Below are 26,342 nucleotides of genomic sequence, written 5' to 3'. Positions count from 1 at the left end.
GATTTTGGTTGGTTTTGACCCTCGTTGATCGGTAATTGGTTTGGTTCCTCGACACGGTTTTCAACAACCATTTGGGTTTTTTTTCACCAACAATATGAGGGTCCCAAGATAACGAGAGAGGGGATATTTCATATTTTTGAGGGAAAAAGTAAAACTATGTTTCCTTTTCCTGCTTGGAATCGGAGCACTAAACAACAAAAACAAAGCGATTCTGACCCCTACCCGGATAAGGGCCTTTGCGTAGTTTATTTCAAGACAGAAGTAGAATAAAACATGGGGTTAATTGCACCTAGACCCCTTCCTAACTTTCTGCATTCGCAGTTTCATTTTAGCATGCAGACCTCTAGGCTAAACATTTTTGACTCTTCTACCCTTGACAGACTCACTGGTTCACCATAGGATGAAATCTTCAAGCCAAACGAAAATCTCTTCTTTATGCAAAACCATGGGGGAAATGAGCACCAACGATTTGAATAAATGACTGTCCTGCCATCAACGCTGAATAATTTCTCCTACTTGTCGAAATTGAAGCCATATCGTGTCTATAATATGTCATGTGCAGATGCATTGTCGAAATTGCAGAGCGTCCCTGGATCCATACGACATATTGTGCCTATAATATGTCATGTGTAGATGCAATGCACTATAAATGACATGAACTATAAACTACCACAATTTAAAAATACCTGGATCGATCATTTTTCGTGGGGACAACGGAACCGGACGGATAAGAGAAGGGATAGAAAGAATCCATAGAGAGAACAAAAAATTATACACGGAAGAATGCATTACATCAAGCACCCTAGCCTGAGGCCGAGGGTGAAGTACTTATAAATGAGTCTGTGATTGTTTACATAGTGCTTATGTACTTATTATGGGTTCTCACGGAAGCTGTTAATGGTACACGACAATGTTGAATAAATGAAAAAGGAAATCTTCTCGAGTTTTATCCTGTCATCGATGCTTAGCGGGCAATATAAGTGCACGCGAGGTAATAGTCCTGCACTTGGAAGTTGGGCATCTTCATGTACTCACAGCAATAAGACCTGAAGTAACTCAAGTCAAGACAATATACAAGATTGTATATATTTAGACAAATAGATGCACGTTGAAGAATAGACTTCAAACTTTATAATACGGATGTAAAATAACATAGATGATAAAACAAGATGGGTTTACTCAATAAATAATTAGAATCCAAGGTCATTCATGAGGTGGCAACAAAAATTATAAGGCATAATGTCAAATTCTGCAGGGCCAATGTGATCTTCATGAATAACTTGGGATCAACTGACCGTCAGATTATGGAATTTAGTTATAGCCGCTGATATATTCTTTTTCTGCAGAAATTATGTTTAAATGAATTAGTCGCTCTACCCAATACATTTTGCTGAGCCCTACTTGCAGTTTATAACAAACCTAAATGCTAAAGTATAAAGAAGCATTTAGTTTTAATGGACTTTGATAAACCGATAGAATGTTAAATGATATAGCATAGGGAACATCATAGACAAAGTATCTCAAATTTGGGGTCTGCAACTCCCGAATGTTAATATCTCGTTAAAAAATATACAAGCTGTCATTATTTGGTATTAAAAATTGAACATACCGACGGAAACAAAGAAACAGTGATAACTTAATAGACTCCAACATGACCTCGCCCACCACATCCTGAACACATGATGTTTCCAGTGCCTCCACAACCTACACCATCAATTAAGTCAGGTCATAAGAACAAATTGAACCCCAGTAAAATGAAAGAAATAAAAGATGGAAACACTAAAACAAATTAATGATTGAAAATCCCCATATTAGTTGAGGATGAGTCAATTACTTATCTAGTCATCGCTTTTTGTATGATGGAAAATAAATTAAAGGCCCATAAAAATAACACAAGTTTGATCTGGAATCAAAAGGAGCAGAGATTTACCAGGATTTTCCATTTAGCCACACAGTGATTTTACAGGATACTATTCAAAACTAAAAACTGCGAAATCATGTTGTCTTATAGAAAGATATATTGTGCGGGTTGAATTAAGAATATTTAAAAAGAAAATCTAGTCTTGTTCATGTATGTCCCAAACAGAAACACACACATTCAGCTCCTCTAAAACATAGAAAAAAAGGGGGTCATGTCTCTCCTCTCTCTAGGGCACATTCACATTCATGAGTCGACAGTACAGGTAGAAGAATCCTTTCATTTCACTCACTATCTTCTTGTGTGAAAACAGTGGTGTCGCCTTCTATCAAATTCTTATCTCAAACTTCGAAAATGCCTTTAAGCATGATAAACTTGGAAGGTAGTGTCCATTAATATAGAAGGCATTTCATCAAAATAGCCCTCCGTACGAAAGTGGAAAATGGAAAGGTTGAAGAAGAAGCAACAGCAAGGCTTCTAGACCCATATTGATCAAGAAAACCTGTTTGTTTATTGGGTATGATAAATATAAAGTACTATCACGAAGAACAAATTTGAGAGGAATAATAATTTACAAACGTACAAGAACATACCAAAAGAAAGATGAAAGGTGAAATATTTAAGCTTCTTACCTAGGCACCTGACTTTGACAATGATTCCCTGGCTCTCCAGTATAGAGTCCACATATAGACCTGAACCTGAGCAAGTAGCACACAGGACTACACCTTTCACTTGGCAATCAATGCAGGGCGGATTGGAGCCAATTTCTTTTTTGTTTAAAGATAAACCAGCTGGTTTCTCAATGATTTCCTCCGGAACGGATTTATCATAACAAAATAATGACTCAAGATTGCTTTTGCAGCTTTGTAGGTCGCGTACTGAGGTTGAATTCATCTGAAACATGAAACACGCCTTTTGAGACTCCTGGTATAAAGCGCTACTTTTACAAGGTAAACTATATAGTATATAGTATATACAATTCAGCAGTTGTCGCTTTCTACTAAAAGAAATTGCAATTGTACATAACTACATTTCTCCTGATCTATCTGCAGTTATCAAGTTCTGTTCTCAGCATTTATCTCAGAGCTACAGCTGAGGCCTATGAAAGAGGGAGGGAAAAAGTCTTCTAATCAAAAAGACTTTTTCCAAATTTGTCTCAGTTTTAGTGGATATGGCATGGATGCTTATACACTGATATGGTACAATGTGGTGTCCAACTGAATTGCAAAAAATTAAAGTTACTCATACAGGCATCAACAATTAAAGAACTTGTTCAGTATTTTATGAAGAAAAAACATTTCAATGTTATCTGTTCCTTATCACTAGAATTATTAAATATATTATACAGTGTATATACAGATACTCTATTTAGGCAGCATCTTTTTTTCTTTATATATTGCATGAAGTTGCAAACTACTTAAGTACCTTCATATTGTATTCAGAGACCAATTTGGGTATTCCCAAACAAGACCAACTCATCACAATGTAGGATGACATCAGAAGTTCAAATTTTGTTCATGAAAAAAGCCAAGATCTACCTTACATTGGTATTTCTATGATGAAGCCGTACATGTAGCCAACACATCTTGTACCCGTACTCATACCCTACACTTCTTCGACACTCCTCAAATGTATGCACACATGTATTCAAACATGTACTGAATCATACAATACATGTTTTAAAATAAAACACTCGTCATACACTTTTTAAACATATATTCTACGCTTCACTTCCACTTTCGAAACTTGTCACGCAAGGACCATGTTAGTTTTCAACTTTCAACGCATATTAAATTAAGAACTATGGTTTCAAAGTGTCTATCTCAAAATTATGATATCAACCCATGTGTTTCGGCTGTGTCCCCTTAACCTACCTTTTACAAATTTGTCGTGTCTCATATTTGCACCCGTACCCCCACCCATATTCATGCAAATAAGGCTAAGATTAATATAAATAATTTTTAGAACTCCTAAAACCATGTAATATGCAAAAAATTAATTGCAACTTTTATGCGAAACGTAATATTGGAAACAGTACAATCATATAACTTACTGCTTCTTATCCACTTAACTATTTTTTCCTCTACATGTTCCCTATAAGATTACAATTTTGTACTACTCAATTCTTTGCAGTTTACAGTCGAGAGTCTGCTCTACGGTTAAACAGTGAGTTGAAAATAATTTAACATGGATGAGGCAAATCCAATTTTGGCATCCATTGATACAGAAAAATGAAATTAGGGGCCAGTAATATCCAGATAATACTGTTAGCCCTTATGTTTTGATGATGTTTTACAACCACCATTATCGGTACTAATGGCTTATTGAGTGCAAATGTAGTAAATTCATTTATCAAGCTTGTTAGTGCCATAAATGGAGGATTGGATGGAACATACGCTACAACGATGATATCCAAAGGAGGAGGAGGCATAATGATGAAGCAATGTTATTTCAAGAACAACAAATTCATATAGAAGCTTCATCAAAATTAAAGCTATATCAAGACTCAAGAACTTTATTCTATGTGAGGATATTAGCTAGTTTTTATTTTCTCTCTAGTGCTAGAATGTAGGCAAAGAGTTATTGATTTCACTTGAAGCTATTGGGAATCACACACACGTTTTCATACTTATGTTTTTAAGCGTTTTTCACAAAATACTATTTTTCACAAGTATGAGGACCTATCTGTAAAAAAAAAATTTCCAAACAGTTTGTTTTTAGTATTAAAAACATTTTACAAAGTTTTATAATTTTCAGAGGTCAAATAAATATTTTGCAAATATTTTAGTTAAGTCAAAAATCAGTTTCTGTAATGTATCAGAATGCGGTCGACCGGACCGGTCGACCGCACATATGATCATTCGTTACTGGACTCCAGAGAGTTTGTCGGTCGACCGGCCCGGTCGACTGAAATCTCGATTTTTCTATCGGTCGACCGCGTCGGTCGACCGATGTAGTCTCTGTTTGTTTTCTGGGTTTTCAAAGTTGTTCGCGGTCGACCGGATTTTCGGTCGGTCGACCGAAGCATTTTTTCGGTCGACCGAAAATCCCTTCGGTCAACCGAAATTTTTCTTCGTTCAGCCGTGACTTTTTTCAAACGGTCGATTGCCTCGTTTGCTGTGCTTTCACTTAACCGTGTTTGGCACAGTCTGTGGTAATGGTCTGAAAAGGAGATTATTTTCTTAATTGGAAAGATTGTGTTGTGTTTTTAAAATGTTTAATCTCTTCTATTTATACCCTTTCCCCTTCATCTTCCCAGTTGCCCTGACGTTTTGCAAAAAACCAGAGAGAGACGCTGTCTTCCTGAGAAAAATTTTCAAACATGTTCTCTGTGGTTTTGTGTGTGTTCACTTCCCAGCTTCAGTAATCCTTCTCTTTGCCATAGGGGCTGTGTAAAGAGAGAGTCTTGCATCTTTTCTTCTGCTGTGTGAGTGAGATCTTGTGTAGATCAACTGTGAGGGAGTGTGATCTGTTGAGATCAAACTGTGTAGTGAGAGATCGTGTGGGATCGCTGTGTAGACGAAGTTCCGGCTTTCAAACCGGGTGTGTAGTGGATTTCTCCTCGAGAGTGGGGAGCGGGGACGTAGGTCAGCGGGCCGAACCTCGTTAACACATCGCGCGTCAAGGATAACGAACTCCTAACCCTATCTCTCTTACTTTACATTCTAGGGCTTATAGAAAAGAAATATGTAGAGAAGTCCAAAGTTGAGAACATGTCCGATGATGAAAGGCACCTTGCCAATCTCAATGCTAAGGCCATGAACGCCTTAATCTGTGGTCTTTCCCCCAATGAATACAATAGGGTTTCCACGTGTGCAACCGCATACGAAATTTGGGTAAAATTATGTATCACACATGAAGGAACCCCCCAAGTTAAGGAATCTAAGATTAGTGGGCTTATGCATGATTATGAGCTATTTAAAGTGCTTCCTAATGAATCCATTGATGCTATGTTTTCCCGTTTTACTAATATCATCAATGAATTACATGGTCTAGATAAGCAATTATCCATTCAAGAGATGAACTACAAGATACTTCGCTCCTTGACTCCGGCATGGGAGCCCAAAGCTACGGCCATTGAGGAAGCTCATGACCTCACTACCTTAGCTCTTGATAGCCTCATCGGAAAGCTCAAAGTGCATGAGAAGAAGCTCAAGGGGAAGGAGAAGGAGGAAGTGCCATCACGTGAAGTTGAGGAGCCGTCACCAAAGTTGAAGACAATAGCTCTCAAAGGAGCTAGTGACAACTCATCTTCGTCGTCGGATAGTGAAGTCGATTTTTCTAGAGAAGTGGCTCATCTCTCTAGAAGAATCTCTAGACTTATAAAAATGAACAAGAAATTTAACCCCCGATCTAACAAGTTTTTCTCTCGTGTAGGTAAATGTTTTGAGTGCAATGAACCGGATCACATTGCTAAGGATTGCCCCAAGCTCAAGGAAAAGTACATGAAGTATAAGAAGAAGAAGGCTATGTATGTCGGATGGGAAGAATCCGAACCAAGTGACTCGGATAGTGATGAAGAAGGAGCCAAACTTGCTCTTCATGACCCAAATGTTTGTTTCATGGCAAATGAACATGAGGTAATATCCGAGGCCGAAAGTGAATCTTTCTACATACAATGTGACATAACTATAGCTTTAGAAGAGTTGAATTTTGAATTTAAGAGAATGTCTAAAGAATACTCTTCTTTCAAAAAGTTGCATGCTTCTTGTGATATCAAGCTAGAGCAATTAACAACTTCTCTTGCTCTAAAAGATGAATTGCTAGGAGATCTTGATTTCGAGAATAAACAATTAAGATCAAAAATTAAAAGATTAGAAATTGAGAGTTGTAGAACTAGACCCACTCATGTTTATGCTAACTACAATCACCATGATAGAAATAGGTTTCATGGTTCTAACATTCGTACATACAAAAAAAATTTTGTATGCACTTATTGTATGAGACATGGACACATTTCTACTCATTGTAGAATTAAAGACAACCAAGATTTTTATGGATTGATATGGGTACCCAAAGGTACCAAAACTACTAACCACCAAGGACCCAAGACTTGGGTACCTAAAGCTACTACATCTTCATCTTCATTTTTTGTAGGAAACATCACGGCAACGACATAAGGAGATGTGGTACCTTGATAGTGGTTGCTCACATCATATGACGGGCAACAAAGAGTTATTTGCAACCCTATCAAGGATTGAAGGAGGCAATGTCTCCTTCGGTGGAGGTGAGAAAGGTAAAATTATTGGTATTGGTTCTATTGGTAAGAAACCATCACCCATTATAGAAGATGTTTATTTAGTAAATGGTTTGAATCATAATCTTCTTAGCATTAGCCAATTAAGTGATAAAGGTTTTGATATTTCTTTTAAACCGGATAAATGCATCATTATTATGGATGGAAAAATTGTTTTTATTGCTAATCGCAAATCTAATGTATACATTTTTGAGATGAATGAACTAGTGAATCAAGATGTGAAGTGTCTTGCGGCAATTGATGAACACCCTTGGATTTGGCACAAGAGACTTGGACATGCAAATATGGAGTTAATATCAAAATTGTCTAAGAAAAATCTTGTAAAAGGGCTACCTAGCTTGCACTTCATTAAAGATACAATTTGTGAGGATTGTGCGTTTATTTAGTAAATGGCTTGAATCATAATCTTCTTAGCATTAGCCAATTAAGTGATAAAGGTTTTGATATTTCTTTTAAACCGGATAAATGCATCATTAGTATGGATGGAAAAATTGTTTTTATTGCAAATCGCAAGTCTAATGTTTACATTTTTGAGATGAATGAGTTAGTGAATCAAGATGTGAAGTGTCTTGCGGCAATTGATGAAAATCCTTGGATTTGGCACAAGAGACTTGGACATGCAAATATGGAGTTAATATCAAAATTGTCTAAGAAGAATCTTGTGAAAGGGCTACCTAGCTTGCACTTCATAAAAGATACAATTTGTGAGGATTGTGCCAAAGGTAAACAAACAAAGTCTTCTTTCAAATCCATCCATGAGGTATCGACTTCTAAACCCTTGCAATTACTTCATCTTGATTTATTTGGTCCTATGCGTGTTACCTCTCTTGGAGGCAAACACTATGTTTTTGTGATTATTGATGATTTTTCTCGTTTTACATGGACAATATTTCTTGCTAAGAAAAATGATTGTTTTGAAGAATTTGCTAATCATGTTAAAAGAATTGAAAATGAAAAAGATTTGAAAGTTGTTAAAATAAGAAGTGATCATGGTGGTGAATTTCAAAATGAATTTTTCTATGATTTTTGTGCTCATCATGGTATAACTCATATGTTTTCCGCTCCTAGAACACCACAACAAAATGGTGTTGTTGAACGGAAAAATCGCACCATACAAGAGATGGCACGCACTATGCTTAATTCTTTTGATTTGCCAAAATATTTTTGGGCGGAAGCCGTCAACACGGCTTGCCATGTTTTAAATCGTGTTTTGATTAGACCAAAGCTTAAGAAAACTCCTTATGAACTTTATTATGGAAAAACTCCTTTCATTGGTTATTTTCGTGTCTTTGGTTGCAAATGCTTTATTTTAAATACAAAAGATCACCATGATAAATTTGATTCCAAAATTGATGTTGGTATTTTCTTGGGTTATGCACCTCGAAGTAAGGCTTATAGGGTCTTCAATAAACGAAGCCTCGTTGTTGAAGAGTCTATAAACGTTACTTTTGATGAGACTAATGTTGGCTCTCAAGTTGTGTTGCCTAGGAAAGATGATGATGATGATATTGAGGGAGGATTGGACTTGTTGCAAATCAATGACACTCCCTCTATAGAAGTTCAAAAGGATGTGGATAGCACAAACGCTCAAGATCAAGTTGAACCACCTAAAGCTTGGAAATTCACATCAAATCATCCAAAGGAACAAATCATTGGGAGCCCTTCAAAAGGAGTTATAACTCGCTCAAAAGCCTTGAGTGAATGTGGTAATGTTGCATTTCTATCTCAACTAGAACCTAAAAAGGTTAATGATGCTTTAAATGATGAGTTTTGGGTTTTGGCTATGCATGAAGAATTAAACAATTTTCAAAGAAATGAAGTTTGGAAGTTAGTTCCTAGACCTAACAATGCTAGTGTTATTGGTACAAAATGGGTTTTTAGAAACAAACTTGATGAACATGGCATTGTAACTAGAAATAAAGCTCGTTTGGTTGCCCAAGGATACAATCAAGAGGAGGGCATAGACTATGATGAAACCTTTGCACCGGTTGCAAGGTTGGAATCTATTAGGATGTTTTTGGCATTTGCTAGTTTTAAAAATTTCAAACTATTTCAAATGGATGTCAAAAGTGCTTTCTTAAATGGTTTTATAGAAGAGGAAGTGTATGTTGAGCAACCCCCCGGTTTTATAGATCATGCTTTTCCTAATCATGTTTACCGGGTACAAAAAGCTTTATATGGGTTGAAACAAGCTCCTAGGGCTTGGTATGCTCGCCTCTCTAGTTTTCTTATTGAAAATGGTTTTTCAAAAGGAACAATTGATAACACACTTTTTGTGAGAAAAAGGAAAAATGATTTCATTTTGGTTCAAATATATGTGGATGACATTATTTTTGGTGCTACTAATGAATCCTTGTGCAAGGAATTTTCTAAAGTTATGCAGGATCACTTTGAGATGAGTATGATGGGAGAGCTTACATTCTTTCTCGGGCTCCAAGTCAAGCAAACTAAGGATGGGATCTTCATTTCACAAAGCAAGTATGCGAAGGAATTGGTGAAGAAATTCAAGTTGGAGAATTCTAAGCATGCGCCTACTCCCATGAGTACTAGTGTTAAGCTTGATGCGGATGAGAGTGGTGAAGATGTGGACCAAAAACTATACCGAGGTATGATAGGTAGTCTTCTTTATCTCACCGTTAGTAGACCCGATATCATGTTTAGTGTGTGTGCATGTGCACGTTTTCAAGCATCTCCAAAAGCATCTCATTTAATTGCGGTTAAAAGGATCATTAAGTATGTTAATGGAACTTTTAACCTTGGTTTGTTTTATCCAAAAAGCACCACTTTTGATTTATATGGTTTTTGTGATGCCGACTTTGCCGGATGTAAGGTAGATCGCAAGAGTACTAGTGGAACATGCCAATTCTTAGGAAATTCACTTGTTTCTTAGGCTTCCAAGAAACAAAATTGTGTTGCATTGTCCACTACGGAAGCGGAATACATTGCCGCCGGCTTATGTTGTGCTCAAGTTTTATGGATGAAACAAAGCTTAGTTGACTATGATTTGAACTTTCAAAATATTAAAATCTTTTGTGATAACACAAGTGCTATAAATATTTCCAAAAATTCGGTTTTGCATTCTAGAACTAAGCATATTGATGTGCGCCATCATTTCTTACGCGATCATGTAGAGCGACAAGATGTATCCCTAGTATTTGTTGATACAAAATCTCAACTAGCGGATATATTTACTAAGCCTCTTGGAGAGGATGATTTTTATCGCATAAGAAATGGTTTGGGCTTATGCACTATGTGAAAGTTTAATTTTGCTTGCTTGTTTAGTTGCATTTTGCATCTCTCTTTACCCCATTTTTTATGGTGACAAAGGGGGAGAGAAATCTCCTCATTTGTTACATATACTTAGGGGAGCTCATAGATAGGGGGAGCACTTATCTATAAGCTATTTTTATTTTTATTTTTTGCTCTTATATAATGGTTAGTTGTCATCATCAAAAAGGGGGAGATTGTTAGCCCTTATGTTTTGATGATGTTTTACAACCACCATTATCGGTACTAATGGCTTATTGAGTACAAATGTAGTAAATTCATTTATCAAGCTTGTTAGTGCCATAAATGGAGGATTGGATGGAACATACGCTACAACGATGATATCCAAAGGAGGAGGAGGCATAATGATGAAGCAATGTTATTTCAAGAACAACAAATTCATATAGAAGCTTCATCAAAATTAAAGCTATATCAAGACTCAAGAACTTTATTCTATGTGAGGATATTAGCTAGTTTTTATTTTCTCTCTAGTGCTAGAATGTAGGCAAATAGTTATTGATTTCACTTGAAGCTATTGGGAATCACACACACGTTTTCATACTTATGTTTTTAAGCGTTTTTCACAAAATACTATTTTTTACAAGTATGAGGACCTATCTGCAAAAAAATTTTCCAAACAGTTTGTTTTTAGTATTAAAAATATTTTACAAAGTTTTATAATTTTTAGAGGTCAAATAAATATTTTGCAAATATTTTAGTTAAGTCAAAAATCAGTTTCTGCAATGTATCAGAATGCGGTCGACCGGACCGGTCGACCGCACATATGATCATTCGTTACTGGACTCCAGAGAGTTTGTCGGTCGACCGGCCCGGTCGACCGAAATCTCGATTTTTCTATCGGTTGACTGGCGTCGACCGCGCCGGTCGACCGATGAAGTCTCTGTTTGTTTTCTGGGTTTTTAAAGTTGTTCGCGGTCGACCGGATTTTCGGTCGGTCGACCGAAGTATTTTTTCGGTCGACCGAAAATCCCTTCGGTCAACCGAAATTTCCTTCGGTCAGCCACGACTTTTTTTTCAAACGGTCATTTGCCTGGAATACTGTGCTTGCACTTAACCGTGTTTGGCACAGTCTGAGGTAAGGGTCTGAAAAGGAGATTATTTTCTTAATTGGAAAGATTGTGTTGTGTTTTTAAAATGTTTAATCTCTTCTATTTAAACCCTTTCCCCTTCATCTTCCCAGTTGCCCTGACGTTTTGCAAAAAACCAGAGAGAGACGATGTCTTCCTGAGAAAAATTTTCAAACCTGTTCTCTGTGTTTTTCTCTGTGGTTTTGTGTGTGTTCACTTCCCAGCTTCAGTAATCCTTCTCTTTGCCATAGGGGCTGTGTAAAGAGAGAGTCTTGCATCTTTTCTTCTGCTGTGTGAGTGAGATCTTGTGTAGATCAACTGTGAGGGAGTGTGATCTGTTGAGATCAAACTGTGTAGTGAGAGATCGTGTGGGATCGCTGTGTAGACGAAGTTCCGGCTTTCAAACCGGGTGTGTAGTGGATTTCTCCTCGAGAGTGGGGAGCGGGGACGTAGGTCAGCGGGCCGAACCTCGTTAACACATCGCGCGTCAAGGATAACGATTCCTAACCCTATCTCACTTACTTTGATTGCATCAGTTTATTGTGGTTTGCTTGTCTTAATTTTTATTGCATAATTAGAGCCTCTTGACCCTAATAACCCCCCTCTAGGGTCCAACAAATACTGCCACTTCAATGATAGTCATGTTTCTTACCTCTAGACATCGATTTTTCAAATAAGCAAAGTGGGAAAAAGCACTGGACAGGCACAGTGGCATTCATTTCAATCAAGGGCATCCACAAAACAACCGCCATTGCATCATTATCGTAGAGTCACATACAACCTAAAAGTTTGAGGAACTTTCCTTCAACATTACATCTCCAACTACCTATATTTTCAGAAGATAATAAAGATCCATTTTGATTAAAAAAAAGATAATTTGCACTAGGAAACTACTACACTCGGAACCAAACAATTCAAGCTCTTTAGTTTGTTACTTAAGAAAAATTCACTGCTTCAATTCACTGAAATTAACCCTTATTCCTGGTAACATTCCCAATCACATACTTTTATATACCAACCAGCACACTTATTGGTCCCCATCACACATGTATAAACCATCTCAAAGATTTTCACTCATCCTGAGATAAAGCTCCCTATAGTTTCCCTAAACACATCCTGACATGAAGCTGCCCGTAACTTCCCGTTAGCGCATCTTTTTCTTAGCCTATCTCCTGTCCTAATGCCAGCCATCCATTCAACATTCTCTTTTACTACGATAGCCTTTTGGGCATATACTTCCCTGAATTTACTAACATACGTTGACCCACATATTCACATAACATGGTGTAGGCTGTCTAAAAATCATAATAGATAACTGATTCCCCATCAAACACGGATCATGAAAGTTACAATCTGACGACTTCCAGAAGGCTATAATTTGAAAACTTTCACGTAGATCGATGAAGGTTACAATCTGACAACCTTCACAACAACTGATGAAAGCTCTAATCAACATCCTTCACAATCAACATCGAGAGTTACAATCTGACGACTCTCTCATATCAAAGAGCAAAAGCAAATATTACAAAACGACGATCTTTGCAACGCTCTGACAGAAAAAGACTACAAATCGACGGTCTCTTCAAACCAAGACGTAGAAGTCCTCCTTGCGTACCATCATCAAGACGCAACACCAATTCGACTGCGGACGCAGGTCAAACCTGGCTGCAGACGCACCTCACATTCAGCTCTAAACGCTGCAAACGCAGCTCAGATCCAGCTATCAACGCAGCTCATGTTCGGCCACAAACGCAACTTCCGAAAGCTGCCAACGCAGCTTCCATCCGCTACCAAATGCAGCTTCCAAATTACTGCAAACGCAGCTCACGAGCAGCTTCCAACGCAGCTTCCAAATTGCTGCGTCTGAACTTCCAGACACTGCGTTTGAACGCAGAATTCATGCCAGAACACGGATTATGCGTTTAACTCGTTCAAACACGAGCTGAACAGTTTCAAAACCGTTTCCCACGATCTGAGGGGATCACAACTCCACTCAGGAGTGATTTAAGGGGCGGTTACATCCCATTAGCCCCACTTAGGAGCGAATTAAGGAGGCGGTTACACCCTTTAATTCCCTATAAATAACTAAGAAATCAGCTTAGTTCGGATTCTGGATTTTGGAGGCTGGATCTTTCATCCTTCTTTTTGGCAGCAAAGAAGAGATCATTGGCTTGTCTAACCAATTACGGTTAAGATCAATCAACTCATCAAGAGTTCAAAAAACTTGCTTTGCAAGTTCTCCACAGCGTCAAATCGTGAGGAGATACTGTTCCAGTGAATCAAGACGTTCGGATCGTCAACGGAGAGCAAACACGACGCGAGCATTCGAGGGAGGCACTCCATCGCCACCGTGAAAAACCCAGAATTAAACAAAGGGGAGAATCAAATTCACTCTCCTCTCTTTTGTAATCAGAAAATCCAATTGTAACTGAGATTAAATGAATACAAATCAAAATTTTCCTTCGTTTGTTTTTACTATAAAATTTTCCACCAAACAAAAGATGGCGACTCTGCTTCGTTTCTTTTGTTTGGTGGAAAATTTTACAGTAAAAAGAAACGAAGAAAAATTTCGATTTGTATTCCTTTAATCTCAGTTATAATTGGATTTCCTGATTACAAAAGAGAGGAGAATGAATTTGATTCTCCCCTTTGTTTAATTCTGGGTTTTTTACGGTGACGATGGAGTACCTTCCTCGAATGCTCGAGTCGAGTTTGCTCTCCGTTGACGATCCGAACGTCTTGATTCACTGGAACAGTATCTCCTCCTCACGATTTGACGTTGTGAAGAACTTGCAAAGCAAGTTTTTTGAACTCTTGATGAGTTGATTGATCTTAACCGTAATTGGTTAGACAAGCCAATGATCTCTTCTTTGCTGTCAAAAAGAAGGATGAAAGATCCAGCCTCCAAAATCCAGAATCCGAACTAAGCTGATTTCTTAATTATTTATAGGGGATTAAAGGGTGTAACCGCCCCTTTAATTTGCTCTTACGTGGGGCTAATGGGATATAACCGCCCCTTAAATCACTCCTGAGTGGAGTTGTGATCCCTTCAGATCGTGGGAAACGGTTTTGAAATTGTTCAGCTCGTGTTTGAACAAGTCAAACGCATAATCCGTGTTCTGGCATGAATTCTATGTTCAAACGCAGTGTCTGGAAGTTCAGACGCAGCAATTTGGAAGCTGCGTTGGCAGCGTTGGAAGCTGCTCGTGAGTTGCGTTTGCAGCAATTTGGAAGCTGTGTTTGGCAGCTTGAAAGCTGCGTTTGACAGCGGATGGAAGCTGCGTTTGGCAGCGGATGGAAGCTGCGTTGGTAGCTTTCGGAGGCTGCGTTTGTGGCCGAACATGAGCTGCGTTGACAGCTGGATCTGAGCTGCGTTTACAGTGTTTAGAGCTGAATGTGAGGTGCGTCTGCAGCCAGGTTTGACCTGCGTCCGCAGTCGAATTGGTGTTGCGTCTTGATGATGGTACGCAGGGAGGACTTCCACGTCTTGGTTTGAAGAGACCGTCGATTTGTAGTCTCTTTCTGTCAGAGCGTTGCAAAGATCGTCGTTTTGTAATCTTTGCTTTAGCTCTTTGATATGAGAGAGTCGTCAGATTGTAACTCTCGATGTTGATTGTGAAGGATGTTGATTAGAGCTTTCATCAGTTGTTGTGAAGATCGTCAGATTGTAACCTTCATCGATCTACGTGAAAGTCTTCAAATTGTAGCCTTCTGGAAGTCGTCAGATTGTAACTTCCATGATCCGTGTTTGATGGGGAATCAGCTATCTATTGTGATTTTTAGACAGCCTACAGAACCCCCTTTAAAGTTTTCGAAAGTTCGCGGTTGACTGGGACGAATTTTTGAAATACTTTGGATCTCAACTCTGATCTTGGAGCTGTTGATTCCTTGTCACAAAGGAATTGTTCTCTGCACTCGCTTCGAAGGCATCTTGGTTGAATAGATTTGCCACGCAGGACCTGTGTGAGGATGAGCTTCAAAGAAAAACTGTAGCAACGGTACGAGCTACTCATGAACATAAGCTATCAAACGTCACGTCATGGCTCACCTCCATTCAGCTGATGGGCCTGCAAACATTCATAGGATTTTTGGCAAACCCTCAGCCATTAACGGATTTGATAAGCTTTTACCGACTACCGTTTGAGTCGGGCTAGCATGTGGATTATCTAAGTCCGTTCCACATGTAACGTTGTGCTAAGAGAATGAACCCTCTTAGACTTGATGCTATGATTTTGAATACATAGACTTTGTCATTTTTACGAAAAAAGACTAACCGGCAACGCGTATTAGGCGTAGGCTTATCCCTACTTAGGATTTAGGATAAAATTTCCCATGCGTGAAAGACATGAATTTTTGGTGCTACGATATTGAATACGTAGACTTTGTCACTGTTTCTTCCTGTGTTACTTGAAACACTGAAAGAAAGTTAGAAGCGCCAGAAGTGTAGTATTAACTTAGCGTGAATTTTCACTTAGAGTGAAATTCAGAAATTTTCTTTATTATCACTAGGATAATTCCAAAAAATCTTTAATCCACTGGGAATTTTATAATGACAACTTGCTATTCTTGTTGAAAAAGGATTAATAAGTTTATTGGAGGGTTTGACTGTTAGAGGTGTGATGTTAACTTAAGAGTATTTTTATGGACCTATCACTCCGTTGACGAGAGTCGATAAGTGAAAAGTGTTGCGATCGGAGCAACTTTGAGGACCTATCGCTCTGTTGACGAGAGTCGATAAGTGAAAAGTGTTGCGATCGGAGTAACTTTGAGGACCTATCGCTCTATTGACGAGAGTCGATAAGTTGATTTTATCAGAGGTGTTTGATATTAACGTGACAAGAGAATGTTACGATCGGAGCAACTTTATGGACTTATCATCCTATTGAAAATGATTGATAAGTGAATTGTCAGAGGTTTGGCGTTAACATGACGGGAATTTGTTGCGATCGGAGCAACTTTGAGGACTTATCATCCTATTAAAGAGGATTGATAAGTTGATTGTCAGAGGTGTTTGATATTAACGTGACAAGATTGTGTTGCGATGGGAGCAACTTTGTGAACTTATCATCCTATTGACGAGGATTGATAAGTTAATTTTGTCAGAAGTGTGATATTAACATGACAAGATTGTGTTGCGATGGGAGCAACTTTGTAGACTTATCATCCTATTGACGAGGATTAATAAGTTAATTTTGTCAGATGTGTGATATTAACATGACAAGATTGTGTTGCGATGGGAGCAACTTTGTGGACTTATCATCCTATTGACGAGGATTGATAAGTGGGTTTTATCAGAGGTTTAGTGTTAACGTGACAGGATTTGTGTTGCGATTGAAGCAACTTTGTGGACTTATCATCCTATTGACGAGTATTGATAAGTGGGTTGTCAGAGGTATGATGTTAACGTGACAGGATTTGTGTTGCGATTGGAGCAACTTTGTGGACTTATCATCCTATTGACGATGATTGATAAGTCGGTTGTCAGAGGTATGATGTTAACGTGACAAGATTGTGTTACGATGGGAGCAATTTTGTGGACTTATCATCCTATTAAAAAGAATTGATAAGTGGGTTTTGTCAGAGGTTTAGTGTTAACGTGACAGGATTTGTGTTGCGATTGGAGCAACTTTGTGGACTTATCATCCTATTAACGAGGATTGATAAGTGGGTTTTGTCAGAGGTTTAGTGTTAACGTGACAGGATTTGTATTGCGATTGGAGCAACTTTGTGTACTTATCATCCTATTGACGAGGATTGATAAGTAGGTTTTGTCAGAGGTATGATGTTAACGTGATAAGATTGTGTTGTGATAGGAGCAACTTTGTGGACTTATCATCCTATTGACGAGGATTGATAAGTAGGTTTTGTCAGAGGTTTAGTGTTAACGTGACAGGATTTGTATTGCGATTGGAACAAATTTGTGGACTTATCATCCTATTGACGAGGATTGATAAATGGGTTTTGTCAGAGGTTTAGTGTTAACGTGACAGGATTTGTATTGCGATTGGAGCAACTTTGTGGACTTATCATTCTATTGAAGAGGATTGATAAGTGAATTTGTCAGAGGTTTAGTGTTAACGTGACAGGATTTTTGTGTTGCGATCGGAGCAACTTTGTGGACTTATCATCCTATTGAAGAGGATTGATAAGTTGATTGTCAGAGGTGTGATATTAACGTGACAGGATTTGTGTTGCGATTGGAACAACTTTGTGGACTTATCATCCTATTGAAGAGGATTTATAAGTTGATTTGTCAGAGGTTTAGTGTTAACGTGACAGGATTTGTGTACTCGTGATTTGAACAAGATTTTGGGGACTAGCGTCTCGCTGGGGAGAATTACTAAGTGAGTTTATCATCAGAAGCGATGAATTTTGATACTAAGATTTTGAAGACTTAGTGTCTTGCTGGAAAAGATTACGATTTGAGCAATTTTAAGGACCTATCATCCTATTAAAGAGGATTGATAAGTTGATTGTCAGAGGTGTATTGTTAACATGACAAATTAGAAGTGATGCAAACTGAATTCATACTCCGTGAGGGTGATAATGGTCAGAAGTATAATGTTAACTCGACGATGTGAAAGATTCGTTACTTTTAATCCAGTAGATTCCAAGTAACCAACCCCCAATCTTGATTAAGACTTAGCAGGGGAAGAAAAATAGGGGTAGACATGACATACCGCCTTGTGGTCCACTATCCATCAAGTCGGAATAGAGGCCCATCACATGGCAGGCCACTATCTAAAGAGTTTTGCTATCAGAGGTAATTTTTAACGTGATAGTTTTGGTGGACCTGTCATCCTATTGAAGAGGATTGGTGGAGGAATTTGAAGAAAATAAACTATCAGAGGTAATTATTAACGTGATAGTTTTGGTGGACCCGCCATCCTATTAAAGAGGATTGGTGGGGGAATTTGGAAGAAATGAACTATCAGAGGTGATCATTAACGTGATAGTTTTGGTGGACCCGCCAACTTGATAGTTTTGACAGATTTTGTGGTTGACAGAGGTATTCTATTGAACATGAAAACTCAGAAAATTTATTACTCATAATCCAATGAACTACAAATAAACCAACCCCCAGTCTTGAACAAGTGCAGAGGGAAAAATAGTAGACATGGCATATCGCCTAGTGGGTCACTATCTAACGAGTTTGACTATCAGAGGTAATTTTTAACGTGATAGTTTTGGTGGACCTACCATCCTACTGAAGAGGATTAGCTTCAGTGGCCGTAGTATCTTCTTCTTCTGACTGAGAAGATTGGGCTTTGTCCGATTGCTCAGGTTGATCTTGCCTACTTTGTTCTTCAGCTTTGATCCTGACAATAATCTTTTGAGCCTGTTCGCCTTGAGAGATTAGTTGTCTCCAAGAACGGCATTCTGCAACTCATATTCGGGCTAGGAGGTCGGTTTGAAAATTGTGTCGACAGGTCTCTACTAGGGTAGACTGTGTCATACCTGTCAGACATCGCAGAGCCATGTTTCGAAACCTTTTGACGAAGGTTTTGACGGACTCCCTCTTCTTCTGCTTAGTGACGAGAAGGGTATGGATGGAGACTTCTGTATCCTCTTTAAAGAATTTTGACAGGAAGAGTCTCTCTAGATCCGCCCACTTTTGGATACATCCCGTAGGTAATTTTCTGAACCATTCAAAAGCAACTCCCTTGAGGGTGCTAATGAACAATCGAGCCAATATGTCATCGTTTGATATCACATTCCCAGTCTGTGACTTGAAATGATAGATATGTTGGTTCGGTGATCCCGTACCTTTAAAAGTTTGTAGCGTCGGAACTTCGATTTTGAAGGATAAGGGGTTGCATCCCATTTGACAGGATAGGGTCTGACAACTCCCTCGTCTTGGAGCTCGCTTCTGTTGGCAATGACATTGAGGCGGGCTTCCAATTCTTCTATTTTGACAGACTGGAGATTCTGCTCGTTCTCCGTCTCTCTTCCTTCATCAGAAGAAGATTCTAGGTTGTGGGCTTCTTGGTCAGAAGCCGTGTCATCAACCATTTTTTCCTTCCCTTTGCTTGTGTGAGGTCGGGATGAAGACGTTTTTCCTCTCCGGGAGGATCCTTACCTAGGTGGCGAATCTGTCTTCTGAGATTTGACCTTGTCTGCGACGATTTGATTCATCAGGGCCAAGAGTTCATTGATGGCCTCATGCTGAGATTTGAGCATGGCCTCCTGCTCATCAAGTCTCTTCGCGAGATCTTCATGGTTTCTCGTCATATAAGCAGAGCTCTCATGTTCAACAAAAGAGCTTGATGATTGGGACTCTGCAATAGCTGAGTATTCATCATCGGAATGAGTTCCTCTGGCTAGCCTCCGATAGTTGACAGGGAGAATGGCTCATGTTCGCGTCCGAGTGCGTTGGTAGACTCCTTCAAACTCGTTAGCGATTTCTCTAACGGTGGGTGAGCGACTTGTCTCAGAGTCATCGGAACTAGGACATGAGGCTTTCCCTCTGCTGGTCATATTGATAGTGACCCCAGAATATTCGGTCTGTGGAGACTTCTTCCTGTGAGAACGTCGTCGTTGGTTGGGCAAGGCAACGTTCGTTAATTGGTCGAACACCAACAGTTTGGTCGCATATGAGCAGCATTGACATCCCGAGAGGACCGTAAGAATCAGTCGTTCACATTGGAATAAACGAATGACTTGTTGCATCGGTCTTTCTCTCGATATGAACTTTCTCAAATCTGTTGTGAAGATTCGAGGAGAACTACTCACTGGTCGTGAGGTTTGAATTGGAACCCCCAGTCCATGATTGGACGGGACTGGCTCCTGGTGAGCATGGATATGGTTGAGATGCCTTGAATCCAAAGACTTCTTATATCCGCCCCTCGATCTAATCACGCTACGCAGAGTATTCAGGGGTCTCGCTACCCGGTCAGTGAGCCGGGGGTCCAGGGGGTGGCATGCCCCTGGCTGGGGGGTCCGGGGGGGTGGACTACCCCCCGACGGGGTTCGAGGCAGCGCCCCGAAGCTCCACGGCATACACTAGGTTGCGCATAGCCTTGGGGCTAAGGGATCCGGATGAGAGAACCTCCTCAAACTTGGCTTGATCAAACTCAACAACAAGAGTTTCGACGGTTGTTCCAGTGAGATGAACATCGGATTGCGCCACCACTTCTTCGTCAGAGAAGCTTGTCCCCAGCGGAGTCGCCATCTTTTGTTTGGTGAAAAATTTTACAGTAAAAAAAACGAAGGAAAATTTCGATTTGTATTCCTTTAATCTCAGTTACAATTGGATTTTCTGATTACAAAAGAGAGGAGAATGAATTTGATTCTCCTCTTTGTTTAATTCTGGGTTTTTCACGGTGGCGATGGAATGCCTCCCTCGAATGCTCGTGTCGAGTTTGCTCTCCGTTGACGATCCGAACGTCTTGATTCACTGGAACAGTATCTCCTCCTCACGATTTGACGCTGTGGAGAACTTGCAAAGCAAGTTTTTTGAACTCTTGATGAGTTGATTGTTCTTAACCGTAATTGGTTAGACAAGCCAAGGATCTCTTCTTTGCTGCCAAAAAGAAGAATGAAAGATCCAGCCTCTAAAATCCAGAATCCGAACTAAACTGATTTCTTAGTTATTTATAGGGGATTAAAGGGTGTAACCGCCCCCTTAATTCGCTTCTAAGTGGGGCTTTAGTTATTTATAGGGGATTAAAGGGTGTAACCGCCCCCTTAATTCGCTTCTAAGTGGGGCTAATGGGATGTAACCGCCCCTTAAATCACTCCTGAGTGGAGTTGTGATCCCCTCAGATCGTGGAAAACGGTTTTGAAACTATTCAGCTCGTGTTTGAACGAGTCAAACGCATAATCCGTGTTCTGGCATGAATTCTGCGTTCAAACGCAGTGTCTGGAAGTTCAGACGCAGCAATTTGGAAGCTGCGTTGGCAGTGTTGGAAGCTGCTCGTGAGCTGCGTTTGCAGCAATTTGAAAGCTGCGTTTGACAGCTTGGAAGCTGCGTTTGGCAGCGGATGGAAGCTGCGTTTGGCAGCGGATGGAAGTTACGTTTGACAGCGGATGGAAGCTGCGTTGGCAGCTTTCGAAGGCTGCGTTTGTGGCCGAACATGAGCTGCGTTGACAGCTGGATCTGAGCTGCGTTTGCAGTGTTTAAAGCTGAATGTGAGGTGCGTCTGCAGCCAGGTTTGACCTGCGTCCGCAGTCGAATTGGTGTTGCGTCTTGATGATGGTACGCAGGGAGGACTTCCACGTCTTGGTTTGAAGAGACCGTCGATTTGTAGTCTCTTTCTGTCAGAGCGTTGCAAAGATCGTCGTTTTGTAATATTTGCTTTAGCTCTTTGATATGAGAGAGTCGTCAGATTGTAACTCTCGATGTTGATTGTGAAGGATGTTGATTAGAGCTTTCATCAGTTGTTGTGAAGGTCGTCAGATTGTAACCTTCATCGATCTACGTGAAAGTCTTCAAATTGTAGCCTTCTGGAAGTCGTCAGATTGTAACTTCAATGATCCGTGTTTGATGGGGAATCAGCTATCTATTGTGATTTTTAGACAGCCTACACATGGCTGCTTATATAGCCATCTAATGATAACTTTGACAACAACATCATAGATGTTCTCTGGTCAAATATAACGAACCATCTTGCTCAGTATTTAAAGTATCCTAAGGGTCCCGAAACCCAGTATATATGGGTGAAAAACCATATCCGTATTCATGTATATATCTGTGATTGTATCTGTTAGGATACGGATATGGTTACTCAAATCTATAACTAACTGCATATGGTTACGGATATGGTTATATAGTGAAATATCTAGATCCGTATCGGAAATATCCGAATGTAGGTTGATCATATAGCTGCAGCTGTTTCAATACTTAGATTAATGAATTTGAAACTAATTTTGATGATCAAGAGATGCAATCTTAGCTTTTCAGATATAACAAACATATTAATGAACCCTCTTGTATCATATTAACTATATTGTTTTCAATATTATCTAGTTTTCTCACATCCATTTTGTATTCGCGCGTATATCCGCATGCATATCCTTATCTATATCTGATTTTAGCGGATATGGATATGAATTTTCCTAACTGAGGCATGCTTGTGTCTATGATGATATGGCAAGTATCATATCCGAGCCGTATCTGAGTCGTATCTGTATCGTATGCACCAACACTGGTCAGTATTAGGATCCGCACTCAATATACTTGTCCGCATATTTAAAATCACATTTTTATCTTATTATTAGTAATATCCAGTTATTAATATCATTTTATTATTCTTGCTGGTGCACCATTCTACAAACACACCCTAACCGCTGCCATAGAAAAAGCATCAATAAATCCTAAAAGAAATAAAAATTTCAGTTGACCAGAATTTTTACCACGTATGTTATATAAAGTACCAAAAGAACACGATAAAAGAGCCTTCAATATTATATCCTCTGAGTTTTTTTAAAACACTGAAAAACAATATGACAAGTATCCTATATACATATTAAACCCATATAAAGAACACTCGAGATACGATATATAATTTATAGTCAAAAAATTACAAGATTAAACTAGATTTACCAAAAAGTAAGACGTTCCGCAGTAAGCACACTTTCAACTGACTTAGGGTAAATTTATCAAACATCAGCAACAAAATTGAAGAATAAATAGCTTAAATTAGACAAATCAAACAAATAGTCGAGAATCGAAGTGAACAAACCCTAATTTGAGCCAAATTGTAGCGAGTGAGCGATCGATTAACAGGGAACGAACCGGGCTCGATTCCTTTAATTTGAAATTGTGGAATTTTACGAGGATTGCATGATGATGAAGAGGAAATTATAGAAGAATTGATCGAGATCTCCATTGAAATTTATGGGAAATTTTCTCTTTGTTTGTATCTTCTGAGGTTTTTTCCTCTTTCAGAGAGACCGAGGAGAGAATGAAATAAAAGCGGAAGACTGACGCTTTGGTCGTATCGCGCTCTGTCTCGTGCAGCTAAGTTGGTAAATTACCATTAAGAATTTGTTAGTAGTTGGGCTCAACAGAAAAGCCCAATTCACTTCAAACCAAAGCCCAGACTTAGCAAGTCTCAGCCCCAGCATTTGCTAATGTAAGATATGCAGCAACAGAGCCCGCAGGTTAATTTTCATTAGCAAATATAGGAAGCTCTAAGTGGGCCATTTTAACAGGGCCTGCTCATTTGTGTTCTGGACTGTGCCTTATGTTGCCGTGTGTACAAACTAGGTATACTTGATATTTTTTTCAACCACTGAAACGATGGATGGAAATTATGAATGTGTAGAATAAAAGGCCGTACATGACCAACTCATTATGCAATAGGGAGGGGACACCTCACATGTCCCCTCCCTTTGTCACATATTTTGGGTCCCCGTAGCAGCACTCTTTTGCAAATCGTATCCATGTAAATAACAACCAATTGTTAACGCATAAATACACCATCAAAATAGGGATTCCCTCCTCCGTGTATGAGAGATGTTCTGTGTACTCTACGTAACGCAACCACACAATAAACTTATATATTCTTTTCCACGCAAACCCTTGTTGTACCCAAATCCTACAACCAATAACCCCCGCACAAACACCTACAAGCATCCTAAGCCCCCCGTTATCCCACAAACTATACCTCCCTCCCTCCCATCTCTCCCTCCCTCTTCGTATCAAACACTCTCATGTAAGCGTTAGCGCCTTAAAGATAATTAGAACCAAGAAGCGATGGCTCTTTCGCTGTCGAAGAACCTCAAGTCCTTCGTCAACACGGCCCTCCTCCTCCTCGTCTGCTTCTTCTTCACCTCCCAAATCCGCACCCCGACCACCCCGCTTCAAAGCCCGATGAAAGCCCATCTGATCCCCTCCCGGCCCTTATCATCTTGCTCCCCGCTCCAAACCCTACCCGACCCAAAATCCAAATGCCTCTACCTCAAATCCCACTCCCCTTGCATCTCCCAAGGCTACATCAACTACCTCCACCTCTTCTACTGCACCCTCCCTCACCTCCCCTCCCTCTCCTACTCCCTCTTCCTCCTCTCCCTCCTCGCCCTCTTCTACCTCCTCGCCGACACCGTCTCCCGCTACTTCTGCTCCTCCATCGAAAACCTCTCCCGCCTCCTCAAGCCTCTCACCCCGCCCACATATCGGGCCGGCGTCACGCCTCCTCTCCCTCGCAACGGCTCCCGCGACGTCTTGTCGCCTGGCGATCGTCTCGTTCCGCTCCGGCGCCGGCGGAGGTCGGCCTCAGCAGCGTCCTCGAGGCGCCTTCTTCGTCTCCCTGCGTCGTCGTGGCGTAAATCAACGTCGGCCGTCTGCCTGTCTTCGTCGGCCAACTCTTCTCCTCCCACCGTCCGCGTCGACCCGGTGCGAGCTTCGTGCGCGAACGTCCTGCTTCTTCATCGTCGTCCTGTCTTCGCCTTCTGGGCGATCCTCGTCGTCGGGCAGGGTCAACGTCTACGGCGCCCTGTGCTTCACTTCGCTGTACTTCGTGTACGTGTCCATCGTCTCCGCCACGCATTTCTGTCGGGAAAAGCACGAAGAAGAGCTCGTCGCTCCGATTTTGATCGACGACGAGGAGCTCAACGATCCCGTGTCCGTCGACAAAGAATCTTCGTCGTCACCAGAGCCCGAGCCGGATCCAGAGCCCGAGCCAGAGCCGGGAGCATCAGGCGTCACCAGAGTAAAAGCGTGTTTATTCTACTACATCAACTGGTGCCTGTACGTCATTGATCTGCCGTTGTACTTGCCACGTCGGCTAACGATCCCCGACGTCTCGGAAGGCCGCTGGTCGAGGTCGTACGCCGTCGCCGCCGCGACATTATCGCCGATTTTCCTCGCAACGCTCTGGAATTCGAAAAGAGGAGGAGTGAGCACGAAAGAAGGGTTAACGATTTATCTATACGCTGCGTTGCTCGGGTTGGTGCTGGGCTTAATCGCAATTAACACGACGATTAAATCTAGCCCACCTAAAAATTTCTTGTTCCCTTGGCTCTCTGGTGGGTTTCTAATGAGCGTGCTTTGGACTTACATCATTGCTGAAGAATTAGTGGGCTTGCTAGTTTCGCTGGGCTACATTTTTGGCATCAATCCTGCGATTTTGGGGTTGACGATTCTCGCGTGGGGGAATTCCGTCGGGGATATGATCGCCAACGTAGCGATGGCGACGAATGGGGGCCGAAATGGAGCCCAGATTGCTATAAGTGGGTGTTACGCTGGCCCGATATTTAATACCTTAGCTGGGCTTGGGCTTTCGCTTGTGGTTTCGTCTTGGGCTGTGCACCCGGACCCGTTTGTGATTCCTGTAAGCCCGGCGATGTTTGAGATCGTGGGTTTCATGATTGGTGGGCTTTTGTGGGCTCTTGTTGTTTTGCCGAGGAAAGAGATGAAGTTGGATAGGGTTTTAGGAGTTGGGTTGTTGGCTATTTATTTGTGTTTCTTGTCTTTGAGGCTGTCACAGAGTCTAGGGCTTCTGTGAACCTTTTTTTTTTTCATTTCTTTTTCCTTTTTCCTTGATTTTGTTTGTTAGAAGATACTATGAGGGAATTTTTATGGTCTCCCTTGAGTATGTATAAATAAGTAGTTTATTGCTCAATCCTTTTTTATTTGCTCATTTTTCTTCATTTGCCTATGCTTTTGTTATAGGTTAGTGATAAACATATGCGTTTGTTTGGTAATGAAGTTACAAAATACCAGCTAGAATGATGCACATTCAATTCAGGTGTTGTTTTGAGCTTATCTGGTGGTGGTGTTTTAAAACTTTGGTTAGTTGTGAATCTTCTAGTTTTTGGTTTTTGATAATGGTCTTCTTTTTGTGGGAGAGACCTATAACTATATATA

The 26,342-nt window shown here is 40.3% G+C and overlaps 2 protein-coding genes across 2 annotated transcripts; one reads left to right on the top strand and one right to left on the bottom strand.

The window, feature by feature from the left end:
• LOC109832949 lies at positions 756-23,461 on the bottom strand. The gene is made up of 4 exons (XM_020400449.1): positions 23,215-23,461; positions 2,551-2,812; positions 1,610-1,704; positions 756-1,046 (listed from the first exon to the last, which is right to left on the bottom strand). The coding sequence occupies exons 1-3, from the start codon at positions 23,359-23,361 to the stop codon at positions 1,637-1,639; spliced, it is 477 nt and encodes a 158-aa protein (XP_020256038.1). The 5' UTR covers positions 23,362-23,461; the 3' UTR covers positions 756-1,046; positions 1,610-1,636.
• LOC109832072 (cation/calcium exchanger 1-like) lies at positions 24,135-26,097 on the top strand. Its single transcript, XM_020399519.1, is given in 2 exon segments — positions 24,135-24,707; positions 24,709-26,097. Coding segments are annotated over 2 exon segments (1,749 nt in total). The 5' UTR covers positions 24,135-24,230; the 3' UTR covers positions 25,981-26,097.

Source organism: Asparagus officinalis, chromosome 3, assembly GCF_001876935.1.
Source record: "Asparagus officinalis chromosome 3, Aspof.V1, whole genome shotgun sequence".
Taxonomy (NCBI): domain Eukaryota; kingdom Viridiplantae; phylum Streptophyta; class Magnoliopsida; order Asparagales; family Asparagaceae; genus Asparagus; species Asparagus officinalis.
Note: the sequence above shows the minus strand (reverse complement) of the source record. Positions and strands in the feature narration are given on the sequence as shown.

What these genes read in the sequence shown, in the direction of transcription:
- LOC109832949 (XM_020400449.1), bottom strand. Translation starts at nt 23,361, where the DNA reads ATGGAGATCTCGATCAATTCTTCTATAATTTCCTCTTCATCATCATGC. An exon ending in ACAATTTGGCTCAAATTAGG is followed by an intron (nt 2,813 to 23,214) that starts GTTTGTTCACTT and finishes TTCATGTTTCAG; the next exon opens with ATGAATTCAACCTCAGTACG. An exon ending in TGTCAAAGTCAGGTGCCTAG is followed by an intron (nt 1,705 to 2,550) that starts GTAAGAAGCTTA and finishes TTGATGGTGTAG; the next exon opens with GTTGTGGAGGCACTGGAAAC.